The 15,557-nt window shown below is 43.8% G+C and overlaps 1 protein-coding gene and 3 non-coding genes across 4 annotated transcripts; all 4 read left to right on the top strand.

Annotated features, from left to right (window-relative positions):
* Positions 1-346: 346 nt before the first annotated feature.
* On the top strand, positions 347-8,879 carry LOC112266127 (eukaryotic initiation factor 4A-III). The gene is made up of 12 exons (XM_024443601.2): positions 347-1,017; positions 1,549-1,621; positions 1,838-1,904; positions 2,219-2,281; positions 2,720-2,852; positions 3,713-3,793; positions 4,115-4,256; positions 5,192-5,330; positions 6,210-6,325; positions 7,145-7,252; positions 8,320-8,447; positions 8,664-8,879. The coding sequence occupies exons 1-12, from the start codon at positions 864-866 to the stop codon at positions 8,678-8,680; spliced, it is 1,221 nt and encodes a 406-aa protein (XP_024299369.2). The 5' UTR covers positions 347-863; the 3' UTR covers positions 8,681-8,879.
* On the top strand, positions 3,308-3,441 carry LOC112223473. The gene has a single exon (XR_002949327.1). It is a non-coding gene; the product is annotated as a small nucleolar RNA SNORA54 (small nucleolar RNA).
* LOC112223468 lies at positions 5,947-6,080 on the top strand. Its single transcript, XR_002949324.1, has one exon. It is a non-coding gene; the product is annotated as a small nucleolar RNA SNORA54 (small nucleolar RNA).
* Positions 6,827-6,960, top strand: LOC112223462. The gene has a single exon (XR_002949323.1). It is a non-coding gene; the product is annotated as a small nucleolar RNA SNORA54 (small nucleolar RNA).
* Positions 8,880-15,557: the final 6,678 nt, after the last annotated feature.

Raw genomic sequence — 15,557 nt, forward strand, 5'->3', positions numbered from 1 at the left:
TCCTAGTGCGGCCTCACTTCCGAGCTATTATGAAGCATCTGACCGTTCCTTCTCTCTATTGCACGTTCCTGTGCTAGTCAGAACTAGGAAACTCTGACTTTTCTGATTTGCTAACTGGGTGTAACTATACACTTGCTGTGTTCAACCAGTTAGCAAATCAGAAATGTTTCAAGTTTTCTTTGTCTCGACTAGTACGTGAACGCGGCATATATTCCAAGTTCGCAACCAGGAAATGGCGGAGCGATTTCTGCATAGAACAATGAGACAGATATTTCACTGGATGTATAAATGTGAAGCATCCGGTTGGCATCTCCATTCAATATGGAGGGGATGTAGTTTGGCCGAAATTCTGCACATTTTCTCATCGATTAAACATTCGATCTCAATATAGTTTTCTGTTCGCAAACTAGAATATGTTATGAACAGAATGGACTACGTTATGTAGACTGTACCCTTTTCAAACGTTTTTAAAAATCGCGCTGTTTAGAAGGAGTACAGAGTATAATTGTGTTATTGCACACGGGCAATTCACAGAGTAGGCCTTCCGTAACGGAAATATGCAGATACATACTAGAACGCCTATAGGATATCGCTAGCGGGTGCTTGGCTCTGCCCACCTCCTTGTTTGTTCTGCTCACTCTGACTCATTTGTTTCCATTGGAAACGACATGTGGTGGTCTATCTTGATTAACTTCTAAAAAGTCTTTGGTTACACCTTTACTCGTCATGCAAATTATTGTCTCTTGCTTTTGGCGTCACTAAAGCGACGCATGCGGCGGTCTTTTTTCTACTTCCCGCAGCAGAACTCGAGTTGGTGAAGTTGTCTATTTCCTTCTTATTTTGTGAAAACGCTCACAAAAGCCATGGAAGTAGCCACCGTACCACGCACGAGGCGTCTATTGAAGGATGAAGACATGACCAAGATCGAGTTTGAGACCAGCGAGGAGGTCGATGTTACTCCTACCTTCGACACAATGGGCCTACGAGAGGATCTCCTCCGTGGGATCTACGCATACGGTAGGTCCGGGGTTTTGTTTGGTACAGTGGGCCCATGTAGGCAACTACCCAAGTAAGTTATTTGGACACATTTTCTGTGCTTCATGACTCAGTTGCACACCCAGAACAAACACATACTGCGAGTATTGTAATGAAAAAAAAAAGACAGAATGCTGGATTTGTTTTTCTTTAGTTAGCCAACTACCGTGCCAACGTTAGCTAGTTATCTCGGTTTAACGAATCTAATTAACTCACTAACGTTAGCTGATATTAGCTAACTGGCATACTCCACCCCATACATGTTGCATTTTCCTCACTTGTTGATTTAATATTTTTGTGTGAGCATTTTGCTCTTGTAGCGCCATCTGATCTAGCCAGTGCTAAAACCCTTTGACACTGTCTGTACAACAGATAAAATAATCAGTACTACCAGCTATATTTTTCAGTTACTATTCATGTAATCCTTTGACCATGTAATGTTTATTGAAATATTTCACTGGAAAGAGTGTCGTGGGCCTACATAATTAACCATCTTTTATTTCTTATTGTTAGGTTTCGAGAAGCCTTCCGCAATCCAACAAAGAGCAATTAAACAGATCATCAAGGGTAGAGATGTCATTGCACAGTAAGTCGGGACTGTTTATGCTAGTGAACCACAACGTCCAGAGCTACAGACTAAATCTATAGTTAAATGTTTTGAACTTTGGCTCTTCACCAGGGGTGTATTCATTAGTCGGATTCTGTTGCAAAACATTTAGTCTTGGGCCCTTGTTACAAAATGTTGTATTGTGGCTGTTGAATACCATCTTTCTCTGTTCTGCAACACCTTTCTTTCTTTTAGGTCTCAGTCAGGAACAGGAAAGACTGCCACGTTTTGCGTATCAGTGCTGCAGTGTCTTGACATTCAGGTATTTGAGTAAGGTTGTCGGTATGTGCAGACTAGGGCATCTCAGAGTAGGAGTGCTGATCTAGTATCCGTTGTTCCTTTTAGATCATAATGAATAATTTTATATGACACGTAGGATGAGATTCTAGATCAGAACTCTTACTCTGAGAGGCTACACGAATACAAGCCCGGTTGTAGGTACTGATGTGCCGTTATCATCACATAGCAGTATTGGATCATCCAACAACATTGTGTTGTGAAATTTTCTCACACTCTGAATATGTGGAGTTTGGACAACATAAGCAAAATGTGATTATTTTTTTGTTTTTGTAACAGGTGCGTGAAACCCAAGCACTGATCCTGGCTCCCACCAGAGAGTTGGCTGGACAGATACAGAAGGTATGTGACTGAATATCAAGTGTCTTCTGATGTACTGGGGAAAAACTGCTTTGGAAGATGAGGGTTGTGTTCAGTAGGGCACACAGTAGCAAAATGTATGAAAACAAAGTGTTTCTATTGGGACAGGTTTGGGTCCTGTTCATTTGGTAACACCGTAGCAAATACTTCAAAATGCTGTGCAATGGGAACAAGTGTTTATTATTTATTTATGTTCAGATAGTACCTCCCGGTTTTCCTCAGTTTCAAAACGGTTTCTCCTGTTCTATGCCGACTGAATGCTGCCCAGATCAGAACACTGGCAAAGGATTGTATTGGTGAAAGCCTTGGCTGGGGGTGGTTTCCAACATTGTTAAATCCATGACTGGGAATGTGCAACACTGGTAGAAAATTGGGACACAGCCATTATCTCCTAATATTCAGATGTTAAACCCCTCCCAGGTGCTCCTAGCCCTCGGTGACTACATGAACGTCCAGTGTCATTCCTGCATCGGTGGGACAAACGTGGGTGAGGACATCCGCAAACTGGACTATGGCCAGCACGTAGTAGCAGGGACCCCTGGGAGAGTGTTTGGTGAGTTCCCTGGACCCTAACCTTCTAGTATCTATCTCCCAACCACAGGTATGAATGTCTGTCTGCCCAGCTAAGCAGACTAGACATTTAATATCTCAGAATTCTGTCACAGGATCATTAACTGAATTTTGCTGTTTCAAAATTGTTTCACTTCGTGGGTTCAGTCTGGATCTGTCTTCCTTGAAACTGTTTGTACCTTATGTAATGAGGCTACTCTGCATACTCAGGACAACAGTATATATTTTTATTTAACTAGGCAAGTCAGTTAAGAACAAATTCTTATTTACAATGACGCCATTCCGGGGACCAGTGGGTTAATTGCCTTGTTCAGGGACGGAACAACAGATTTTACCTTGTCAGCTCGAGAATTCGATCCCGCAACCTTTCGGGTTACTGGCCTAAAGCTCTAACCACTAGGCTACCTGCCGCCCCAAAAGTAAACAAAATAATCATTTTTGCACTGTTCGTAACCTTGCTCAGTCCTCAGTGTGAGCTTTGGGTTCCATTCCAGTGCCACAGTAAAGCCCAGAGAGTGGCAGGGGTCCAGTACCTCTTGTACCGTTTCTCTGTTCACTTTCTGGTAACATGACCCCCCCCCCCTGTAACACACAGGGGAAAGAAGGATGGTAAATCAATGACTTAAGGTCCCACTACAATCTCCCGATCTCAAATTGAACGATTTACCTGATACCAGAACATTTAATTTCAAAAGAAGGTAACTAGAAAATATGCATGAGTAGACAATCATGAATTAGGCACGCTGTAGTCACCGCAAGGGTCGTGTATGAGTTGAGTAGCCTCCATTTTCCTACAGCAGGCTGACTAATGCAGGCACTGCTCTCCCTCTCTCTGTTCTTTAGATATGATCCGCAGGAGGAGTTTGAGGACGCGTGCCATCAAGATGCTGGTGCTGGACGAAGCAGACGAAATGCTCAACAAGGGTAAGCCAGACACGCTATTGTGCATTACTGAGATTACGCGAAAGACGTCTGCCAGTTGTTTGTGTTTCTGCTCTCTCCTAAACAACAACGAGGTCTCATGGTAAAGCAGGATAAGTTTCAGTGCCGCTTTGTCGTTCCCCCTGCACACGTCAACAAGTTTCCTACTATCCCTACCTGTCTGCATCCCACGGCAGGCAGGGACACTTGGGCTCAGACACTTTTGCACAGGAAAGTCGTTTTGACGGTCTGCGTGACTTTTCCCTGGAAGCCTAGTGTAATATGAAGGGGATACTGAATAGCTTTCCCTTAACCGTCCGGCAGGTTTCAAAGAGCAGATCTACGACGTGTACCGGTACCTGCCCCCCGCCACCCAGGTGTGTCTGATCAGCGCCACCCTGCCCCACGAGATCCTGGAGATGACCAACAAGTTCATGACCGACCCCATCCGCATCCTGGTCAAACGGTGAGTCAAGCGTTACTCTGCTGTATATATTAGGAAGTACCACCCCAGGTTTCTAGCCTAGTGGAACCAGCCTGATCGCTGTTTTGAGAATGATGACCAGGCTACCTTGTTCCTGGAGTTAGACTTGTTCAAGTTGTGTATTCTAGAGGGCAGCATTGTGTAATGTATACGGCGGGGGGGTAAATCAGCCGGTCCTAAATTGCTCTCTACCCCATGGCCCTAACCCTTAGTTTCTGCAGGTCTTGTAAGGTGGAAGCAATATAGTGGATGCTCCACCCCTGAACTGCTTATATGTAATCCAGACCCTACACATCTGTAATCATCCAGGGATTAGGGGGGCGAGGGAGGGATTTGGGACCAGCTTAGTCTGAATACATATACTTGGTCTGAATACAAACCCTCATAGTCATCAGAGAATCAACCATGCTAAAATCGACAAAGGCCCTCCACCTTTCCTGTGGGACCTTTCAGAAGAGAAGGATGAAATATTCTGTCTTATATAGAAGTATTTCTGACTATTATATAGGCGAGTCAAGGAAATCTTTCTTTTTGGCACTGTTCGTAACCTGGCTCAGTCCTCAGTGTAAGCTGTGGGTTCCATTCCAGTGCCACAGTAAAGCCCAGAGGGTGGCAGGGGTCCGGTACGTCTTGTACCGTTTCTCTGTTTACTCTCTGGGAACATGAACCAAACCCCCCCCTGTCATGGCAAACTACATGCTGCTCTCCTTTTTAAAAATTAATATTATTACTTTTTTTAATGAAGGTATGTTGTTCTTTTTGGGGCCTTTGCACCCTGCCTAGAAAATATTTCTATGGGAAGAACAGAGTTAACTGGAATAGGAAGACCTGCACTCACTGGAAAAAGCCTTTGTGTTCCTCTAGCAGCAGAAGAAGTCCAATACCTAGTTAACCCCTCTTCCCTTTCCCTCTCCCAGTGATGAGTTGACTCTGGAGGGCATCAAGCAGTTCTTTGTGGCAGTAGAGAGGGAGGAGTGGAAGTTTGACACCCTGTGTGACCTGTATGACACCCTCACCATCACGCAGGCTGTCATCTTCTGCAACACCAAGCGGAAGGTCTGTACACAACTTAAACCTAGTTGCCCCTAAACGCTGATTTTCAGTTAGTTTTGCATTTCCCCCAATAATAGTTAAGGTTAGGATTAGAGGAGGGGAAGCTGACCCTAGATCTGTGCCCAGGAAAAACTACTTGGGTTGTTGGCAGCTGTTGATAGTTATTGTATGTTTTTCCTCCTAGTGAGTACTGTCTCCCTTTGCCTATATGTACTGGTAAGAAATGGGGATGGTCAGGAGTACGCCATTGAAGGTTTGTATTCAATCAGTAATGTGTACTTGACAAAATAAATTTTTATGCAACTATTTAGCAGGTAATTTAGCAGGTAATTTGTAAGCAATGTCCCAACACGAAGATGTTTGTTTGTGGAATATGTCAAGCGCAGTGAAGATATGTTACGTTTAGTTTCAGTTGTGTATCATAACAAAATACATTCTTTCAAATGCCCACCATTGTAATTATTCTGATTTTTAAAAATCGATTTTTATGAAATTAAACTGAAAGAAGAGGTCTCAGCGCTTCCGTCTCCCCGGGGGCCAACATGCTTTGACATTGTTAGTTTGACAACCTCTCGTTGATCTTGCCCATCACACCGATGAATGTCAAGAAAATCTTCCTTTGCACTGTTCGTAACCTGGCTCAGTCCTCAGTGTGAGCTGTGGGTTCCATTCCAGTGCCACAGTAAAGCCCAGAGGGTGGCAGGGGTCCGGTACGTCTTGTACCGTTGCTCTGTTTACTCTCTGGGAACATGACAAGTCCTAAACGGCACCCGATTCCCTACATTGTACATTTCAGGGATCATTTTTTTTAGCATGATCCCTAAAATGCATTGTCATGAGTTTGGCCTGAGCCTCTGTCTGTCCTCGCTCTGCGTGCGATAGGTTGACTGGCTGACTGAGAAGATGAGGGAGGCCAACTTCACCGTCTCCTCCATGCATGGAGACATGCCCCAGAAGGAGAGGGAGTCCATCATGAAAGAGTTCCGGTCCGGTGCCAGGTAATAATGATGAAATAGTGTGTTTTTAGCAGCCCAGTGAATCTTTGAAGGCTATTCAATAAGATTTGAGTGTTTCTATTTTTTAGATTTTGTGTGTATGACCACTGGGTCCATATTGATCAATAGTGAATGTGCTCCCGTGTCAGTAGTTACTGTGTCATACTTCTATGATAAAGTAGAAGCTGGTCTTATACTCATTTTTTAAAAACTGTTTATAAAGGGTGCAATCACCAACAATTTGCACATGTAGCTGTGTAATCTAGAGTCGTGTCCATCTTGTGATGCCAGAGACAGCTTAGTTTAGCTTAGTTGTTTGGACAGTTGGTTGAGTCTCTTAGCGGGAGAAACATTTAGATCCTATTACATGACAATGTACTGTATCGTGTGGATTCTTTCTGCTCCACCTGATATAGTATGTGGTCTTTCCTATACAATACCGGACAGTTTCCCACACTAGATAAAGCGTACTAGTGGACTAAACACTTAAACAGATATTCTTCATTGCACTGTTCGTAACCTGGCTCAGTCCTCAGTGTGAGCTGTGGGTTCCATTCCAGTGCCACAGTAAAGCCCAGAGGGTGGCAGGGGTTCGGTACGTCTTGTACCGTTTCTCTGTTTACTCTCTGGGAACAAGTCTACGCATTGTTCTTTTAAATCTCCCAGGGGCTGACTTGGGTCGGTTTTTTTGTTGTTGCAAATTTCAGATAGTCTTTCCTTGTTTGATTGAGCCTGTTCGGTTCCAGGTGAATATGACCTTGGTTTGTCCTAACATGGATCTCTCCTCTTCTTTCTCCCCCCCCATCCCCCCATCCCCAATAGCCGAGTGCTTATCTCAACTGATGTGTGGGCCCGAGGTCTGGATGTGCCCCAGGTGTCCCTCATCATCAACTATGACCTGCCCAACAACAGAGAGCTGTACATCCACAGGTACGTCTGGCTGCCCAGAACAACTGTAGAAACTAAGCGATATTAAGTATGCAATGTGGCTATTCGGTCAACCGTGAAGTCGGGAGAAATCATATTTTGGCTCGGTCCTCAGTGAGCTGTGGGTTCCATTCCAGTGCCACAGTAAAGCCCAGAGAGTAGCAGGGGTCCAGTACGTTTTGTGCTGTTTCTCTGTACACTAAAAGCCCATTTTTGTATTTATTTTTTAGTTGGGGTCAATCCGACATCTGCAGTGGTTACAGCAAAGCAGATTCAGCAGTAGTCAGAGCATTCATACTTCTTGCGCTTCGGCGAGCTGTCATATGCATGCAATAAATTGGTCTCCAGGGCACCACTTGTAGTGATTCAAAGCCATCCAGCTAATTGCGAGCAACTGGCTAAACGAAAAGACCTTACCTCTTCAGATGTTTGGAGTCCGTTTCCCGGTGCTTGACATAGGAGCTCAGCCAAGATGGCATTAAGTAAAAAAGGCTGCACTGTTTTCGCACCTGAATCTCCCCCATTGCCTGCCAGAGAAACGTGCCTACATTTAGTCCGTTTGTGTATTTCCTTTTTGAATATCAACCCAAGTACATGTTCTTGTCATTAATCAACTGCATTACAGTTTGTTTGTTTTTAAGAATTAAAAAAGACTGACTACTACCACAGATTTCTGTATGCTAGCTATGCTACCAGCTTATACAAACAGGAGTTAGCATTTAGCAGTCGCATTTTCTAAACTTGGAAAGGGACAGCTTCTAAATATTATTCAGCGAAAACAGCCAAATATATCCAAATGGGATTTTAATAACATGCTGTCATCCTGTTAAAATGCATCATAACAGATTTGACACATCCACTTAGATCAGATTTGTTGAATATAGGCCAATCCAGCGTCCTTCTCTCCACCATGGTCTGCATTCCATTGACCTCTTTACCGCATCTATCCTCTACCTCCCCAATCTCTTTCCAGGAGCTTCTGGCCCGCATAGCCGGATCAAGCAAAAATCGGCTTGTCAGGGCAAACATTTACTGGCGTTTTTGTCCTTCAACCTCTCCTCTCTTCATAGGATTGGCCGATCGGGACGTTATGGCCGCAAGGGTGTGGCCATCAACTTTGTGAAGAACGACGACATCCGTATTCTCCGTGACATTGAGCAGTACTATTCCACACAGATCGATGAAATGCCAATGAACGGTAAATTAGCATTTGTTAATCTTCTGCCTGAATATTTAATTGACAATGTTGATATGTTTAGTATTGATGTTTTGGTTGTTCAAGGAACTAAATGTACATTTTGTTTCAACCATATACTGGGTTTCCAGATTTAGGGCCATAAAGACCTGGGGTTCTTTTACAAAATGGGCATTGACATTAGATGGCTGTCATTAACATCAAATATTTTCTCCTCAGTGGCTGACCTGATCTAAGTTGGTGGTGACGGAAGTGGAGAGACCGCTTTGATTACACTTTGGACCCCTTTTATTTACTGTTGGAATTCTTGTCTCATTTGTTGTTTTTTTTTAATAGTAGCTTTGGAACAACCTTTACTATTGTATTCTTAGGGAAATGCCTACTGCAACCTTCCAGTTGTTTTGTAAATAAAGAACATTTTGTTTCCCATTTGAATGCCGGTTGATTTCTTTTCCCTGTTTTTTTAAAGGGGCAATCTGGGATTTGAAACTAACAAAATGGGCAACCCAACCGTTTTGTTTTGTTAAACAGTTGAGGGATTGGCCTGGAGAAATGTAACCACTTTCAAATTCATAGAAAGAGCTATACTATCAAAGTATATTTTTAACCATGTTATGAGGGTATAGTATTTTTCAATTACATTGTCTTCTGATGGGGTATGATGGATGAACTAAGACCATGAGATATATTTATAAGTTAAATTACTTTAGTCACACCTTCTTTTAGACTTCCATAGGGCTCTAGGTACAACTGTCAGTCATGCCAGGATTCAATCCAATGTGTTATAGAGCAGTGCGTTGGACAGCTGACAAAGGTGTAATTTAAATGCAATTTCCCAGGCGTTTGCAGTGATTCGGATCCCTGCGAATGTCAGATCAAGCATTGATTACCTGTTACTGCTTAATTGACTGTCCAATGCACTGCTCTAAAGTGCCTTGGATTGAAATATGGACATGGTTTCATATTTTTGAGTTTATTTACCAGATCCGTTGTTTGATAATGTCATTGATGATGATTAATGGGGGTGCATGTGATGCGGAGGTGGCTGTGACTGGGGTGATGGGAGTTGGTAAAGCTGAGTCTAGTACTGTTGTAGTAAGATACTGGAAAAGTTGAAGAACGTATAGGGCAGTGGTTCTTAACTGATTTTGTCTCAGGACTCTTTCAGTGTGTCACCTCAGTAGTGACCAAATACTTGCGGAACAAGAAAATTCACCAAAAGTTAGGTTTTGGGCCAAAATGCAATGTAGGAAACTAAACTCATCAAAAAAAAGAAACGTCCTCACTGTCAACTGCGTTTTATTTTCAGCAAACTTAACGTGTAAATATTTGTATGAACATAAGATTCAACAATTGAGACAACCTAAACATGTTCCACACACGTGACTAACAAATGGAATAATGTGTCCCTGGCCTTTGGCCAGCAGCTGCATTAAGTACTGCAGTGCATCTCCTCATGGACTGCACCAGATTTGACAGTTCTTGCTGTGAGATGTTACCCCACTCTTCCACCAAGGCACCTGCAAGTTCCCAGACATTTCTGGGGGGAATGTCCCAGATGTGCTCAATGGGTTTAAGATCCGGGCTCTTCGCTGGCCATGGCAGAACACTGACATACCTGTCTTGCAGGAAATCATGCACAAAATGAGCAGTTTGGCTGGTGGCATTGTCATGCTGGAGGGTCACGTCAGGATGAGCCTGCAGGAAGAAGGATGTCTTCCCTGTAACGCACAGTTTGAGATTGCCTGCAATGGCAACAAGCTCAGTCCGATGATGCGGTGACACACCGCCCCAGACCATGACGGAGCCTCCACCTCCAAATTGATCCCGCTCCAGAGTACAGGCCTCGGTGTAACGCTCATTCCTTCGACGATAAATGCAAATCCGACCGTCTTGGTTGGATGTGTTTCGGAGGCTCTCGACCTTTGCCTCTCCCGAGTCTGTACGGGAGTTGCAGCAATGAGACTAACAATTGGATACCACAAAATTGGGGAGAAAAAGGGGGTACAAGTATAAATAAAAATCCAAATAACTTCACAGAAGGTTGTAAAGGTTTTAAACACGGTTTCCCATGCTTGTTCAATGAACAATTGGAACGGTCGTTAAGACACTAACAGCTTACAGACGGTAGGCAATTAAGGTCACGGTTATGAAAACTTAGGACTCTGAAAAACACCAAGGGTCCCTGCTTATCTGCGTGAATGTGGCTTAAGCATGCTGCAAGGAGGCATGAGGAAATAAATTGCAATGTCCATACTGTGAGACGCCTAAGACAGCGCTACAGGACGGACAGCCGATCGTCCTCGCATTGGCAGGCCACGTGTGACAACACCTGCACAGGATCAGTACATCCGAACATCACACCTGCGGGACCCCCTTTTTCTCCCCAATTTTGTGGTATCCAATTGTTAGTCTCATTGCTGCAACTCCCGTACAGACTCGGGAGAGGCGAAGGTCGAGAGCCTCCGAAACACAACCCAAACAAGACGCACTGCTTCTTAACACAGCTCTCATCCAACCCGGAAGCCAGCCGCACCAATGTGTCGGAGGAAACACCGTACACCTAGCGACCTGGTCAGCGTGCACTACACCCGGCCCGCCACAGGAGTCGCTAGTGCGCCATGAGACAAGGATATCCCTGCCGGCCAAACCCTCCCTAACCCGGACGACGCTGGGCCAATTGTGTGCCGCCCCATGGACCTCCCGGTCGCGGCCGGCTGCAACAGAACCTGGGCTCGAACCCAGAGTCTCTGGTGGCACAGCTAGCACTGCTTTAGACCACTGCGCCACCCGGGAGGCCAGTTATTTGGATTTTTAAGAATTATCTTTGAAATACAGTGTCCTGAAAAAGAGACGTTCTTTTTTTGCTGAGTTTAGTTAGAATGCTCTATTGATAATGAATGTAACAAGATAACAAAATGCTTTGCTGAAGGGCACTGCTACAGATCTTTTGTCTTTGTCAGCTCAGGTATTCAAACCAGCGACTTTTTGGTTAGTGGACCTAACACTTTAACCTTGAGGCCACCTGCCACCATATTGACTGGAGAAACAATTTCCATTTTCAATAATTCTGTACTGCTCAACCTCCCACCACTCATTTTGGTTGAGAATCACTGCCTGCGCTACAGCCTGCTATATCTGTACTAGACTACCTTCGTGAAACAATTTTTTATTTCCCGCGTCTATGCTCATGTCCAGGGCCCCTGACCTCCGGGGGCCCCCACTGATTCTGTTAATCACTCTCCCTCAGATGTCATATTAGTCAAGGCAAAATATGTAGAATTGCAGGAAATTAGCTTTTTAAACTGCAAAACGTTTTCTGCTTACAGATCCCACGTGTAGCATCTAATTGTATTGCTAATAGGCTGTTTGTAGATCGACTGAGGTGAATGAAGGTACAGCAGTCAATATGATAATGGCTGGGTACATATTATTTTAAATTCTGTTCTCCAAATAGCATTTTTGAGATTTTAAATTGTATAAAAATGATGTAAATGAGCTTCAACGGTCTTCATTTGTTTAGTTATGTGGCTCACTCCTGCCTATGGATGTCTCGTTCGTTTTACTGCTTACTATAGTAAGCTGATAAAGATGGGTAAGATATTGTATCTGAAACAATTTTCAAAGTTGGATTTTCTAGTGATAAGGGATGGAAAACCAACACCTTAGTTGAGGCAGTGGTGGGAAAAGTATCACATTTTCATGCTTGGTACCTTAATAGAAAATGACTCAAGTAAAAGTCACCCAGTAAATACTACTTGAGTAAAAGCCTAAGTATTTAGTTTTAAATATACTCAAGTATCAAAAGTATAAATCATTTCAAATTGCTTATATTAAGCCAAGGGCACATTAGAACATGCATACATAATTTACAAACTAAGCATTTGTGTTTAGTGAGTCAGCCAGATCAGAGGCAGTAGGGAGGACCAGGGATGTTCTCTGTTTAGTGAGTCCACCAGATCAGAGGCAGTAGGGAGGACCAGGGATGTTCTCTGTTTAGTGAGTCAGCCAGATCAGAGGCAGTAGGGAGGACCAGGGATGTTCTCTGTTTAGTGAGTCAGCCAGATCAGAGGCAGTAGGGAGGACCAGGGATGTTCTCTGTTTAGTGAGTCAGCCAGATCAGAGGCAGTAGGGAGGACCAGGGATGTTCTCTGTTTAGTGAGTCCACCAGATCAGAGGCAGTAGGGAGGACCAGGGATGTTCTCTGTTTAGTGAGTCCACCAGATCAGAGGCAGTAGGGAGGACCAGGGATGTTCTCTGTTTAGTGAGTCCACCACATCAGAGGCAGTAGGGAGGACCAGGGATGTTCTCTTGATGTGTGTGAATTGGACCATTTTCCTGCCCTGCTAAGCATTCAAAAAGTAACGAGTACTTGTGGGTGTCAGGGAAAATCTATGAACAAATACATGATTTACTTTAGGAATGTAGTGAAGTAAAAGTTGTATGAAATATAAATAGTAAAGTACAGACACCCCAAAAACTACTTAAGTAGTTCTTTAGATTAGGGATGGACCTACATCAAAGGAAGGGACAGAAAACATGATCATTTCAATTTCAACGGAAAGACCGTCTCTGAGGCTGCACTGCTAGCAGTAGACTACTGCTTCCCCTGGCTGCTGTTCTCCACAAGTGACGGCGTGTGAACAAGAGTCGGTTACTGCTTGAACATCTTGCCTATAGCACTCAACAAGCATGAGAAATCTGTGTCTCACATCCAAAGACAGATGGCTTTTAAGACATTTGGCAGCTCACGGATAGATCTTAGTGGCCGGGGACCCTAAGCGATTGCATATCCCTGGAGCCTGCCCTGGTAAAAGAGAACCATGCGATTTTGAAAAATCTAGGTAATTAAGGCTACATGATACCTTGGGTAGCCTACCTAGGTAAACGGGAGTTGGCATTTCGTGGCAGCTCATCAAACAGGCCCAGGGACAACTATGTTAAACTATTACATGCCTTTGCTGAAAAAATTAAGTTAGCAACCCATTTAGAGGCTGCCACCAATTTTCCTTTTTGCTCATGGCCTATGATGGAATTTTCAATGAAACTGGTGCGCTCTTCCGTCTTCTGCAGAACAAAGTGATGGATAAGGATTTCTGCCGTACCTGTATCAGCGACACGATGAAAGCTTTAATTGTTTATATGAGCAGAAATGTAAACAGTCAGAGTAGAGAGGGTGCGAATTTACTATAACATACTGGACAATATCAATGTTCAGATGATAGCCAGGTTTGACCACTTTGGTGAACTTAATTTCCTTGTACAACTGCAGTGATCGGTAAGCTGCTCAGATAGCTGATGCTTAAAGTTAGTGAGGGAGATACAGTGGGGCAAAAAAGTATTTAGTCAGCCACCAATTGTGCAAGTTCTCCCACTTAAAAAGATGAGCAAGCCTGTAATTTTCATCATAGGTACACTTCAACTATGACAGACAAAATGAGAAGAAAAAAAAATCCAGAAAATCACATTGTAGGATTTTTTATGAATTTATTTGCAAATTATGGTGGAAAATAAGTATTTGGTCACCTACAAACAAGCAAGATTTCTGGCTCTCACAGACCTGTAACTTCTTTAAGAGGCTCCTCTGTCCTCCACTCGTTACCTGTATTAATGGCACCTGTTTGAACTTGTTATCAGTATAAAAGACACCTGTCCACAACCTCAAACAGTCACACTCCAAACTCCACTATGGCCAAGACCAAAGAGCTGTCAAAGGACACCAGAAACAAAATTGTAGACCTGCACCAGGCTGGGAAGACTGAATCTGCAATAGGTAAGCAGCTTGGTTTGAAGAAATCAACTGTGGGAGCAATTATGAGGAAATGGAAGACATACAAGACCACTGATAATCTCCCTCGATCTGGGGCTCCACGCAAGATCTCACCCCATGGGGTCAAAATGATCACAAGAACGGTGAGCAAAAATCCCATAACCACACGGGGGGACCTAGTGAATGACCTGCAGAGAGCTGGGACCAAAGTAACAAAGCCTACCATCAGTAACACACTACGCCGCCAGGGACTCAAATCCTGCAGTGCCAGACGTGTCCCCCTGCTTAAGCCAGTACATGTCCAGGCCCGTCTGAAGGTTGCTAGAGAGCATTTGGATGATCCAGAAGAAGATTGGGAGAATGTCATATGGTCAGATTAAACCAAAATGGAACTTTTTGGTAAAAACTCAACTCGTCGTGTTTGGAGGACAAAGAATGCTGTTGCATCCAAAGAACACCATACCTACTGTGAAGCATGGGGGTGGAAACATGCTTTGGGGCTGTTTTTCTGCAAAGGGACCAGGACGAATGATCCGTGTAAAGGAAAGAATGAATGGGGCCATGTATCGTGAGATTTTGAGTGAAAACCTCCTTCCGTCAGCAAGGGCATTGAAGATGAAATGTGGCGGGGTATTTCAGCATGACAATGATCCCAAACACACCGCCCGGGCAACGAAGGAGTGGCTTCGTAAGAAGCATTTCAAGGTCCTGGAGTGGCCTAGCCAGTCTCCAGATCACAACCCCATAGAAAATCTTTGGAGGGAGTTGAAAGTCTGTGTTGCCCAGCAACATCACTGCTCTAGAGGAGATCTGCATGGAGTAATGGGCCAAAATACCAGCAACAGTGTGTGAAAACTTTGTGAAGACTTACAGAAAACATTTGACCTCTGTCATTGCCAACAAAGGGTATATAACAAAGTATTGAGATAAACTTTTGTTATTGACCAAATACTTATTTTCCACCATAATTTGCAAATAAATTAATAAAAAATCCTACAATGTGATTTTCTGGATTTTTTTTCTCTCATTTTGTCTGTCATAGTTGGAAATGTACCTATGATGAAAATTACAGGCCTCCCTCATCTTTTTTAAGTGGGAGAACTTGCACAATTGGTGGCTGACTAAATACTTTTTTGCCCCACTGTATAAGTCTCCAACTTCAGCGATATTTGCAATTCGTTCCAGTCATTGGCAGCAGAGAACTGGAAGGAAAGGCGGCCAAATGAGGTGTTGGAGGCCACGGAAGGAGTGTTGTATGGCATTGAAGCTCGTTTGGAGGTTTGTTAACACAGTGTCCAAAGAAGGGCCAGATGTATACGGAATGGGGTCATCTGCGTAGAGGT

This window comes from Oncorhynchus tshawytscha, linkage group LG02 (assembly GCF_018296145.1).
Source record: "Oncorhynchus tshawytscha isolate Ot180627B linkage group LG02, Otsh_v2.0, whole genome shotgun sequence".
NCBI lineage: Eukaryota > Metazoa > Chordata > Actinopteri > Salmoniformes > Salmonidae > Oncorhynchus > Oncorhynchus tshawytscha.

Bases quoted from the DNA above. Each gene is read 5' to 3' on its own strand.
- LOC112266127 (XM_024443601.2), top strand. From the start codon at position 864: ATGGAAGTAGCCACCGTACCACGCACGAGGCGTCTATTGAAGGATGAA. The intron at 1,018-1,548 runs GTAGGTCCGGGG...TCTTATTGTTAG, and splicing joins CCGTGGGATCTACGCATACG to GTTTCGAGAAGCCTTCCGCA. The intron at 7,253-8,319 runs GTACGTCTGGCT...CTCTCTTCATAG, and splicing joins AGAGAGCTGTACATCCACAG to GATTGGCCGATCGGGACGTT.